We start from the raw sequence: 13,016 nt of genomic DNA on the forward strand, positions 1-13,016 counted from the left end.
GAATATGTGTGCCGAGACTTGTAGCATGTGCTCACAGCTTAGTACAAATGTTTTATAAGCCTTTTTGAAAGCAATCTACAATAAGAAATACATTTCATATCTCTAGCCCTGTGGGAGACGGATGTTGACAGGGATGGAGATTTAAATCACTCCAGTGAGATGGGTGTTATTCTGTCATTCAGTCACCTTAATCATAATAACAATGATTATCATATCAACCACTAATTGAGCATATGCTATGTACAATTTTGTGCATATATTATTTCTGAGCACGAGAGCCTAAAAAGCCTGATTACTGTTGCCATATATAGATGAGGAAACAGACTTAGGACAAAAAAGTGACCTACCCCACATAGCACACTAACTGGCCAAGCTGGGCTTAAAACCTTGTGTTTTAGCCTCATTCCAAAAGCTAGCTCTCCCCATTATATCAGTGATTTTTTTCTTAGGCTTCTCCTGAGGATGAGGACCACGTGGAATCAATTCTAAGTGCCTCAATTCTCAGACTCTATCTCAAACCCACTGAGTTAGAATCTCTAGAGGAGAAATCTGAGCAACTACCCAGGCATATTCTAATGATTGGGCTGTTTTAGGCTAGACTGCAGTACCTCAGTGATTTTCAACCTTCAGCTTACATCAGAAGCATCTGCAGGGCTGGGTGAAAGCACCGATGGCTGGGCCCCACCTCCAGAGATTATGATTCATTAGCTGTGATGGGGCTCAAGATTTTACATTTCTAGCAGGTCCCCATGCGATGCCAATAATGTTAAGTAGAGAACTCACTTTGAGAAGCACCGCAGCACATCATGCTGACACATTGTTCTTAGTTCCCCAGGACAAGGTCTAAGATTGGCTTTTCCTGGAGGACTCTTCTCCCTCAGCCAAAATTCAGCGGTACTTATTCAGTACCTAATAAGGTGGGAAACAGAAAGTGAATAAGAATTAATGTGGCTCCCCAAACCAACCTATGATCTACTCTGAAAAGATGTGTGGAATAAACTGGACCTTATACTCTATAATGAAAGAGACAAGTCAAATGCAACAGGAAAACTAGGGAAGCGAAGATGACTTTTGACCGGGCAGAGGGGCATTATAAAGGTCTCATGGAGCCTTGGTCTTTGTGGCTTAGCTGATGGGTGCACCGTTCTATACATTGAAAGGTGGGTTCAACTTCCATTCAGGGCTTCATAAGTAGGTGCAGTTTGGATCCCAGCATAGGAGACAAATAACCGTGGTGTTTTTTGTTTTTTTTTTTTCTCTCTCTCTCTCTCTTTCCCTGCCCTTCTCTCTAAAATAAATAAAACATATCCTCGTGTGAGGATTTTTAAAAAGGTCTCATGGAGGAGTTGAGATCTGAAAGCATTGTTTTCACCATTTTCATAGGCACACTGGATGGTAATTTGGTTTGCCCTTGTAATAATCTCAGCACTGAGAGTACCTTTTGCAGAGTGAATGCAGGCTGGGCCAGGTGTTAGGGGAGGGAAGTAGGACTGGCCAGGTAGATGGTATCCAGACTGGAGGATTCAAAATGCCAGGCACAGGAGCTCAGGTGGAGTCATTAAAGTATGTGATGATAACTCTGGCAGGGTATGTAGCATAGGGTGGGGGAGGGAGAGTTTGGAGGTAAGGGACCAGCAAACATGACATCATTGGGATCAGACGAGAGGAAAAGCCATGGGCCTGCGAGACTCTCTGGAAGGAGAAGGGTCAGTGTTAGTGATTACTTTTGGGAGTGAGGTAGAGCCTTGAGTAGAAGAGACTCAATCTGAACATCTGAAATGGTGGTCTATTCCAATGGGAAGAACTCCAGAAAGGATTGGTTTTTCCCTCTGGAAATAAGGAAGCAGGGAAAGTGTGGAGAAGAATTTCAGAGTAAGTGATTCATCTTTGTCATGCAAGGACAGTTGCTAACCTTGGGCAGCCTTCCCACCAAGGTTTCCTGTGTGTATTCTAAAATATCTAATGACTTCCTTCACTTTCCTTCCAATCAACCAGAATTTCTATTTCTTCAGTGCACAGTTGGAATGTGAAAAGACAGTAAGTTGTGTAGGACCCTCACTACCTTGTTATTTGGTTTAGGAACAGACAAAAATATAGCCGTGCCTCAGGCAGCTTCTTAAGTCCCTCACCTGCTTCCTGACCTTAGAAATACTTTACTGATCTTGATGTATGTACTTTCCTGGCTCATTCTTCTAGCCCCTAGACCTTACCCTGTTGTGTGTGTGTGTGTGTGTGTGTGTGTGTGTGTGTGTTGTTTTTATATATTAGTCAAGACTGAGTTGCAGAAAAAATAAAATATTTTAGCTATTTTAAGCAAAAGAAGATTTAGTAATGGGAATTCAATGCTTATAACATCAATGGAAAGATTGGAAAAATGGGTTTTATGCAGGGAGGGCTTCCACAGAAGACTCACACAGCTGCTTTACTGGCTGCTGGGAGCTGCTCCTCTGGACTAGGGAAACCTGGAACCAGCACTGGCAACACACCAGTCACACTATGCCTGTTGGTATGCTCACTGGAAATCACACACACACAGACACACACACACGAAGTAACTGAATACTGCCACAGAACTCAATGTGACCATGACTGCTTGCCAACAAAAGACCAGAACGTTCTGTCTTCCCAATTGTATGTGAGTGTATCTGGTTAGTGGATCTTAAATTATCTCTAGGACATTGGCTCCAGGAGAGTTTTAGTTGTTCGTCCTCAAAGTTACGATGGATTGGTTGTTGACTGGCAGTCTATCATAGTCACCATACTGGGAGTTGAACTTTATGTTCTCTCTGAATGCAAATATTTGACTACATGAAATAGGAAGCTTTTGTCCATGACTCTGGTTTGGCAAAGCCCCATTTTCTCCAGCCTAGTTTTGGGTAGCTTGTTTTCTAACATGGAATGATGGAATTTGAGGGATTCAGTAAGCTAAAGTCAGGTGGGTTTGTATACACTTAGTCTTCACATTTGGTGGCTTGTATGTGATTGTTCATATAATCTATACTAATAAAAGGGTAATATGAAAATTGGTCATGATGCCCTCACAGTAACAACTGAATAGTGGGCTGTGTGGGGCAACAAGGCCAGCAGGGGGGTTAGCGAGGGATAACCCAATGACTGACCAGCAGGCTGCGTGAGGTGACCAGGCTGGCAATGGGGGGCAGTGAGGGCGACCAAGCCAGCAGACAGGGGGCAGAGAGGTGTGACCAGGCCAGCAGGGGGGTTAGCGAGGGACAACCAAATGACTGACCAGCAGGCTGAGTTGGGTGACCAGGCTGGTGGGTCAGTGAGGGGTGGCCAGGCCGGCAGGGGGGCTGTTGGGGGCAGCCAGGCTAGCAGAGGGGGCAGTTGGAAGTGACCAGGCCAGAAGGGGGGGCAGTTGGGGGTAACCAGGTTGGCAGAGGGGCACTAAGGGGCAATCAGGCAGACAGGTAAGCAGTTAAGAGCCAGTGGCCCCAGATTGTGAGAGGGATGTCTGACTGCCAGTTTAGGCCCAATCCCAAGTTTGGTCCCAGATTGGAGAGGGTCCAAGCTGGGCTGAAGGGCCCCCCCTCCATGCATGAATTTTGTGCACTGGGCCTCTAGTAATATATAAAAAGTTAGAGGCAACACTGGCTCTAAATATTAATACTTCCAGGTGAAATTGATATAGTTATAGTTTGTGTAAATTCACTTTATATAATACTTACCTTATATTTCTTTTACAGTAAGTGCTGCAACACAAAAATTAATGGATTTTCAGGTTGGTCTGAAAGTTAGTCATTACAGACATATTAGGCCTTCAATTTTTTATTTAGCTCATTTCTTTGGCTTAATTAAGACTTTTGTTGGTAAGTTTATACCTCATATATATCCTCATGTTTATGCAGTTTATAGTGTAGAAGGAAAAACTTGATGTTATAACAGTTTTCTGTTTGTGTTAGCAAGATATGAATCAGGAAGAGGACATTTTAATGTCATAAGTGAATTTGCTAAGGCTGATGCTTTACCTCAGTCTAAGAAATGAAAGCATTTTCCATGAGTTTGGAGTGGGGAGCAGGTTAGCAATCAGAGGGTACAGAACTTTTAATCTCTTTTGTAATCAGGTTTACATAGGGTGAACTTACTATTCCAATGTAATAAAACAAAACCATCATAAAGGTTATGAGTTAAATGTGTTTAGAATCAAACATAAATTATTTTAAAATTATTTCCCATTTGGATTATTTGACTTCTGAACAATCTCTACTTAATACAGTAATCAAATGTTAATGTATTTACCTCAATGTAGATATGAAATGAGAACAAATACCTTTGGTTTGTCAATAAGGTAAATAAGAAATTTATTGTTTTTGTCACACTGTAGATTATGGCAAGGAATCCCTCTTATGAGTGACAATCAAGCATATGTTTCCGACCTTCCAACAATGCCAGTGATACCACCTGAACTGCCACAAGAAACTAGATGGCATGATCAGAAACCACGCCTACAGCTCTTTGGAGAGGAAGTAAGAACTTCCTCAATATTAGTTTTCTCTGTCTCAGAGGTTCTCAAATTTAAATTTCAGGGCTCTTTTGTATTATTAAAAATATTGGAGAAGTCAACTATTTATGTGGATGATATCTATTGATACAATATTGGAAATTAAAACTGAGAAAATACTAAATGTTTATTTTTTGTTTATTAAAAATAATAGTGATAAAGTCATATATGTCAACATAAATAATGTATTTTTATGAAATATCATATTTTTAGACAAAAATTTTGATGAGAAACTAGGATTGTTATTTGTTTTACAAATCTCTGGCTTAATAGAAGATGGTTGGATTCTCATGTCTGATTTTTTTATTGTTGGCACTATTATATTTGTCCCCCATTTGTCCCCCTTCATGCAGTCCTGGACCCCTCCCCCCATCCCCAACCTTCACCACATTGTTGTTGTCTGAGTCCATGAACTATGCATATATGCACAGATGTTCTCTGGCTCATTGCATCCAGTCTACCCCACTCCTCTCCCCTCTGAGATGAGACAGTTTATTCCATGTATCAATGCCTCTGGTCCTATTTTGTTCATCAGTTCATTTTGTCCATTAGTCTACATATAAATGAGATCATATAGTATTTGTCTTTCTCTGGCTGGCTTATTTCAGTTAGCATAATACTCTCTAGGTGCATTCATGCAGTTGCAAAAGGTAAGATTTTCATCTTTTTTTTTTTTTTTTTTTTTTTTTTTTTTTTTTTTTTTTTTTTTTTACAACTGTAGTATGTTACAAATCTAAAAGACCCCAAAATAGCCAAAGCAATCTTGAGAAAGAAGAAAAACAGCAAGATTTTAAACTATATTACAAAGCTATAATAATCAAAACACTATGGGATTGGCATGAAAACACACATAGATTATTATTAGAGATCCTGGAAATAAACCCACACATATCGATATATGGTAAATTAACTCAGGACAAATGAGCCAAGATTATGCAATGGGGAAAGAACAGCCCCTTTAGTAAATGGTGTTTTGAAAACTAAACAATCACATGAAAAAGAATGAAACTGGTTCACTATCTTATGCCACACATAAAAATGAACTCAAAAATAGATGAAAGACTGAAATAATAATACTCCTAGAGAAAACATAGGCAATAAGCTTCCTATCATCAGATAAGAAAAAAGGAAATAGAAAGTTTTAAGAAAGAAATTAAAACTATAGAAAATAAACAAAAAATTTTAATTAAATGTAATGATTAAAATAAAGAGCTCAATGGGTGGGTTCAAAAGTAGGATGGAGGAGACATGAAAGAATCAGTGATCTAGAAAATAGAACAATATAATTTATACAGTCTAAACAACAACAACAAAAAATAGAAAAAATTTAGCAGAGACACAGGAACCTGTGGAAATCTAACAAAAGATTTAATACTTGTGTGATTGCAGTACCGGAAAGAGAAGAAAAAGAAAGGGAGATGACTGAAAATGTATAGAAAGAAATAATGGCTAACAGTTTCCCCAATTTGGAAAAATACTTAAATATATTCAGGAAGCTAAGCAAATCCCAAGCAAGAAAAATCTTAACACACACACACACACACACACACACACACACACACACACACAAAACAAAACAAAAAAAATTGACCAAGCCACATAGTAGTCAAGCTTCTGAGAAAAACAATATGAGTGGCAATGGATTTACCATCAGAAATGATGGGCTCCAGAAACAGAATATTCAGTGGCAGAACATTTTTCAGGCACTGAAGAAAGAAAATAAGTGTGAGCTCAGGGTCCTATAGCTTGAGAAATATTCTTCAGGAATGGAGAGCAATCAAGACATTTCACATTAAAGAGAACTAAGAGAACTTATTGCCAGCAATTAATTTTCAAAATAAAAACTTTAATAGACCTTTAATTATCTCAAAATAAAAACTTCAATAGTCCTTTCTTCTCCTTTTGTGCCTGGTTAATTTTCACCTCCAATTGTTTTTAAAATTATTATTTTTGCATTAATTATTGTAAGTATAACTCATTTTATTACACTTTGCAGATTTTTTTTTTACACAGATTGAATGTCTGTGCAACCCTGAATTGAACAATTTTATGGGTGCCATTTTTCCAATAGCATTTTGCTTGCTTCATGTCTGTGCCACATTTTGGTAATTCTCGCAATATTTCAAACTTTTTCCATTATTATTTTTAATGGTGATTTGTAGCCAATAATCTTTTATGTTACTATTGTAATTATTTTGGGGTGCCACAAACTTCATCCATATATGATGGAGAACTTAATCGATAAATGTGTGTCTTCGGACTACTTACCCACCTGTCCATTTCTCCATCTTTCTCCCTCTACATAGGCTTCCCTATTCCCTGATACACAACAATATTGAAATTAGGTCAATTAATAGCCTACAATGACATCTGAAGTGTTTGAGTGAAAAAAGAGTCAATTGATGTGACAAATTTCATGGTTGTCTTATTTTAAGAAATTGCCTTAGCCACCCCAAACTTCAGCAACTGCCACCCCACTCAGTCAGCAGCCACCAACATGGAGGCAGGACCCTCCACTAGCAAGAAGGTTATGACTTGCCAAAGGCTTAGATTATGGTTAGCAATTTTTAGTAATAAAGTCTTTTAAAAATATGGTCTATATATTGTTTTTTAAGACACAATGCTATTGAACACAATAGATTACAGTATAGTGTAAACATAATTTTTATATGATTGGAAAACAAAAAAATTATGTGACTTACTTTATTGCAATATTCATTTTTAATATAATTTATTGATTTTTTTACAGAAAAGAAGGGAGAGAGTTAGAGAGTTAGAAACATCGATGAGAGAGTAACATCGATCAGCTGTCCTTGACCAGAATCAAACCTGGGACCTTTCAGTCCATAGGCTAACGCTCTATCCACTGAGTCAAACCTATGCCTGTATTATTTTATTAATAATAAACTTTATTTTTATAATTATTTTAGACAGAAAAATTACAAAGACAGTATGGAGATTTCCCATATACTACACACCCTGTTTCCTTATTATTAATGGTATAATAGTGGGTTGGTAAGTGGACCCAAAAGTCTAACCCACAGTACCGATGGATGTGACTTTAATTAGAAATAGGATTTCTATAGATTAATTAAGAATCTTTGAATGAGATCATCCTGGATTTAGGGTGAGTCCTAAAGCCTATAAGACTGGACTAGTATCCTTGTAAGAAGAAGTCCTAAAGCCTATAAGACTGGACTAGTATCCTTGTAAGAAGAGAATACCATGTTAACACAGACACATAGGGAAGAAGGCCAGGTGTTGGAGGCAGAGATGGAATGATGCAGCTGCAAGCCAAGGAACTCAAGGTGGCTGGCAACCACTAGAAGCTCTAGAGAGGCCAGGAAGGATTCTTCCCGAGAGCCTTCAGCAGGAGCAGGAGCCTTCTACACCTTGATTTTGGGATTTGTATTTTCCAGAACAGTGAGAGCATATATCTCTATTGTGTTTTACCCTCATAGTAGTATGCTATATTTGATAAAATAAATGAATCAATATTTAAAAAATGACTATTATCTGAGGTCCATGCTTCATCCAGATTTCCTTAGTTTTTACATAATGTTCAATTTTTTTTTTTTTTTTTGTCCCAGAATCCCATCCAAGTTACCAATTACATTCAGTTGTCATGTCTCCTTAGGCTTCTCCTGGCTGTGACAGTTTCTGAGACTTCCTTATTTTTGATGACTTTAACAGTTTTGGGGAGTACTGGTCAAATATTTAGAAGAATGTCCCACCCACTAATTAGGATTTGCCTGAGGTGATTTGGGGGAGAAAGACCAATGAGATAAGGTACCATTTGCATTGCATCATGCCAGGTTTCATAATATCAACATGAATTATCACTGTTGATGTTAACTTTGATTACTTGTCTAAGATAGCATTTGCCAAGTTTCTCTCCCCCTCACCCCCCTTTTCCATTTTTGGAGGAAGTCACTATTTGCAGTTCACACTTAAGCCATGTGGAGTTACGCTCTGCCTCTTTGGGGGCCCAGTATATACAAAAATTAATTTAAATTTGTCTGTGTAGGAGCTTTGTCTATTCTTTTTTTAAAAAAAATATTTTATTTATTTTTTACAGAGTGGAAGGGAGAGAGATAGAGAGTTAGAAACATCGATGAGAGAATCATCGATCAGCTGCTTCTTGCACACCCCCTCCTGGGGATATGCCCACAACCAAGGTACATGCCCTTGATCCAAATTGAACCTGGAACCCTTGAGTTCGCAGGCCGACACTCTGTCCACTGAGCCAAACCAGTTTTGGCCTTTGTCTATTCTTTCCTTTTATATTCAACTAAAGACCCAATGCATGAAAATTCTTGCAAGAGTAGGCCTTCCTTTCCCCAGCTGCCAGCACCGGCTTCCCCCCAGCACCCGGCACCCAGGCTGGCTTCCCCAGGCTGCCTGCAGGCACCTGGGACCTGACTGGCTTCCCTCTGGCCCCGGTTTTGTCAGGAAGGATGTCCGGAATGATGCTTGAAAGACGTCCAGTCTAATTAGCATATTACTATGACTCATGTTATACTTTGAGTTATAATCCAATAGTATTTATTATTATTTTGCTAAAATAGTTCAAGCTCTGGTCATTGAGAGCTCCTCCACTTGCTTCTACTAACATGTACCATGAACACACCCCACCACTGAGGGATTTTGGAAAACTCTTAATTTCTGGCAATACAATAAACTCTAGGCTCATCTTATATATTTCTTGCCTCAGTCCACATAATCAGCAATTTCTACTGGAAGCCTTAGTTACCTTTATTAAAGATTGTAATTAATGTAAAAATCTGGGCATTAGGTGTGCTTGTTGACACAGCAAGGAAGCACGTGTGTATACCAACACCTATAAAACACACATATTTAAAACTGTTTCTATATGTCACCATCCATGTCTAAAACATGAGTTCATACTGCTGTCTCCAACTCTAATGCATTACCACATGGATCATTCCAGCCTCCTCCCTCGCTCATCTTTAAATTCTTTACTCCAACAGTGACAAACCTGGGTTCTATCATTCTCCACCCACTTACTTAATTGCTCAGTTCTTGTATAGAAGTGTACATGTATATATGTATCAGAATTATTAACCTATATTCCTATGGAATGCACTTTATCAGCTGTGTACAGTTCCTGTGGCCTTTAGTATTATATGTCTACTCATTTCCCAGTTATTAAGGTCAGCAACTTTCACCCCTCCTCCTTTTTTTATGAAGTTGTTTCATACATTTATAATACAGTTCGATTGTTTTGTTGCATTCTGTATTCCATATTGGGATTCCTCTTGATCTCCTAAATGATTAAACATTTTTATAAACATTTTTATACATTAAGGTTTACACTTCGTGTTGTACAGTTCAATAGATTTTGGAAATATGTAATGTCATATAGCCACAATTCCAGCATCATAGAGAATAGTTTCACCACTTAAAAATTACCCTATGCTCAATTAATATTTATTTTGAAAAGGTTTTAAAAGCATAAAACTAAATTAATACATACTTGGGGACATATTATGAAGAATTTATAAATATTAACATTTGATTATACTTCCTAGTTCCATTTTTTCTTCCTCCTTGCCCAAGGGTAGGCTCTGTTACAATTGTGGTCTTTCTAGTCACTGATTTTATACTTTAACTAGGGGCCCAATACACAAATTCATGCTCCTTGAAACATGGACCATGAGGCTATGGTGGGCACAGGAGTGGGTCTCAGCTCATTCTCCATGCCCTCGCCTGGCCCCTCCTGCTGTGGCCACTGGTCCCCTTTGCCAGTAGCCCCGCTCCTGCTGCCGCTGTTGCTCCCATGGGCTGACCTTGCTGGCCCTGCTTGCACCTGCTGATGGAGCATAGAGATTGGGGCCGATGCCAGCAGCGAGTGTGAGCGGGGGCTCCAGCACTGGCAGTGGGTGCAAATGGGGCCATTGCCAGCAGCAGGTGCAAGAGGCGGCTGCCAGCCATAATCGACCCTCAGGAGCAGGGGGAGGTGGAGAAGCCCTAAAGGGCAATCGGGGCTGGCAGCTGCTGCTTGCTTCTGCTGACAGTGCCAAGCTATCAAGGCCTGCACCAGGCACCGGCAGTGGGTGCAAGTGGGGCCGGCGCCGGCAGCAGGTGCGAGTGCCAAGCAGGACCACAACATGTGGGAGCAATGAATTTTCAGTGATCACTAGAGGCTCGTCCCAATGACAGCAACCAGTGACCCACCTTGGTTTGGCACCCCCGCTCATCTGCTCCACCATTCCTTTGCCGCCAATGCCCACCAATTCTGCGCTTTGCTGCCTGCTGCCAATGCCTGCCATATTCCACACACACCCCTGCTGATTAGTGCATATCATAGCAACTGTTTGTTCAGCTGTTTTGTTGTTCCGTTGTCCTGTTCTTAGGTTGTTCAGTTGTTCTGACATTCGGTCTATTTGCATATTAAAAATACACACACACACACACACACACACACACACATACTTGAGGCCTGGTGCACAAAATTTGTGCACGGGAATGGGGGATGTCCCCCAGTCCAGCCTGCACCCTCTTAAATCTGGGACCCCTCCTGATTGGCTGGTGGGTGTCATGGAAGTATGGTCAATTTGCATATTTCTCTTTTATTAGTGTAGGTAGATAGGTGTATTTGTAACTTGAAACAATAAATGTAGTTTTGTGTGTTTTATATGCATTTATATAAAGGCACTATTTTGTATGCCTCTTTCTAAAACTTGCTTATTTTACTGTCAATACTATACTGTTAAGATCCATCTATGGTTTATACTATTTGTGCTTGATCAGCTTTACTAGTGTTTAGTTATATGAATATACCGTATTAAGTCATCTGTTTTCCTATTAATGGATATTGAGATTGGGCCTTGTTTTTGCTATTTCATATGCAGTATGAACATTGTTATACATATCTCTTTATGCACATGGTTAAGAATCTCCTTATACTATATAGGTGGAGTGAAATTGCTGGATCATATGGCATGCACATTTCCCATTTTATTAGAAATGAACCATTGTCCTCCAGTGTAGTTCTACTAATTTCCCCACACTCTGGGCACCACTTTCAATTGTCAACTTTACATTTTTGCTATTCTGGTGGATATAAAAAGTTTTTTTCTAGACTTTTAGAGACTGTGGAATCAATCACCTCACTTTCTGGGTAACTAGATATGATTTTGATAGGAGCCTGGGTATTTTCCTTGTAGACCATTTATTAGTTTTTAATAACCTTTTATGTTCTTTTCAAAGATGTGTGCTTATCCAGGAATTACAAAGTTCTTTTGGAAATCAACTTCACAAAAATTCTCTGTTCCTGTATCTGTCATGAAGAAAACAGTGTATCCAAACTATGAGGTAACATACTGAATGAATTTTCCCTATTGTCTCTAATAACATAATAATTTATTATTAGGCTAAATTTTACTGGACAGTTGTTATGTAATTTGTCACAAAACTGTTGCCATAATTAAGAATGATTGAATTATACTATAGAAATTATATATATAATACTTAATTATATAGTACAGGGTTAGGCAAAAGTAGGTCTACAGTTGTTCATATGAAAAATAATGCAATAATTCATAACTAATACAAGAATAAACTCTGTTTCACATGCTCACAACTATAAAACTACTTTTGCCCACTCCTCCATATACATATATTTATATAACCATAGTATATGTGTGTGTGTGTGTGTGTGTGTATATATATTTATATACTAGAATCCTGGTGCATGGATTCATGCACATTGAAAGGAAATTAGTTAGAAGAAATATTTTAATATTGCTATTTGCCCTTTCTCTATAATAGAAGTGTCAACCAAATTCATGATTGACAATGACAGATCAAAACACATGTGTGCAATTGGCACCAGCAAGAGCTTTATATGTATCACACATGTGCAAGTCAACTTAGCCTTTTATATATATAGATTATATATAAAAAATTTTGTACTTATTTATGTACTTTAACCAGTCAAAATTTTCTTTTTGAAAGGATATTTAATTTAACTGTGGTTCCAAGATATAAGACTAGTTGGATTGTTCAGAATATCTTCATGGTATTTTTATTTGTTTTTAAAAGTACATTTTTAGGGCTAGGAAGATAGCTGCCAATGGGAAGGCAGACTGCAAGATAGTGTGTGAGTGAGAAAACAAAGGGAGAGTGTGTGGTCGCAAGGGGAGTGTTTGTTGGTGAGTTGAGGGACAGACATACTCCAGGAGACTGTGGAGGACTGCTAGACAGGGCTCCCCTGACTGGGCAATCCCCACTGCTGCTGGGTTCCCTCCTGGAGTGACCCACTCAGACATGGAGACCATGCTATATGAAGGGGAAAGTGGATGTTAAAGGATGGCTAAAAAGCCTGGGAATCTACAATTATGGCACTCACCAGACAGCTGTGAACCTGAGAACACCAGCCCCCCAAGTGTCTCAAGCATGCGATTCAGAGGAGCTCTACACTCTCTCACAAAAAGGTCAGATTTTGCCTGGGATAAGGAGAGAGAGAACTACA

General features: G+C 39.0%; 1 protein-coding gene across 1 annotated transcript in view; it reads left to right on the forward strand.

Moving 5' to 3' along the window:
- TTC6 (tetratricopeptide repeat domain 6) overlaps positions 1-13,016 on the forward strand; it is a 185,829-nt gene that overhangs the window by 97,464 nt on the left and 75,349 nt on the right. Inside the window, exons 6-7 of the mRNA XM_036452372.2 lie at positions 4,343-4,484; positions 11,753-11,857. Of these exons, the coding sequence (XP_036308265.1) occupies positions 4,343-4,484; positions 11,753-11,857 (247 nt within the window). The remainder of the gene's footprint in view (positions 1-4,342; positions 4,485-11,752; positions 11,858-13,016) is intronic.

Source organism: Pipistrellus kuhlii, unplaced genomic scaffold (assembly GCF_014108245.1).
Source record: "Pipistrellus kuhlii isolate mPipKuh1 unplaced genomic scaffold, mPipKuh1.p scaffold_m20_p_1, whole genome shotgun sequence".
Taxonomy (NCBI): Eukaryota; Metazoa; Chordata; class Mammalia; order Chiroptera; family Vespertilionidae; genus Pipistrellus; species Pipistrellus kuhlii.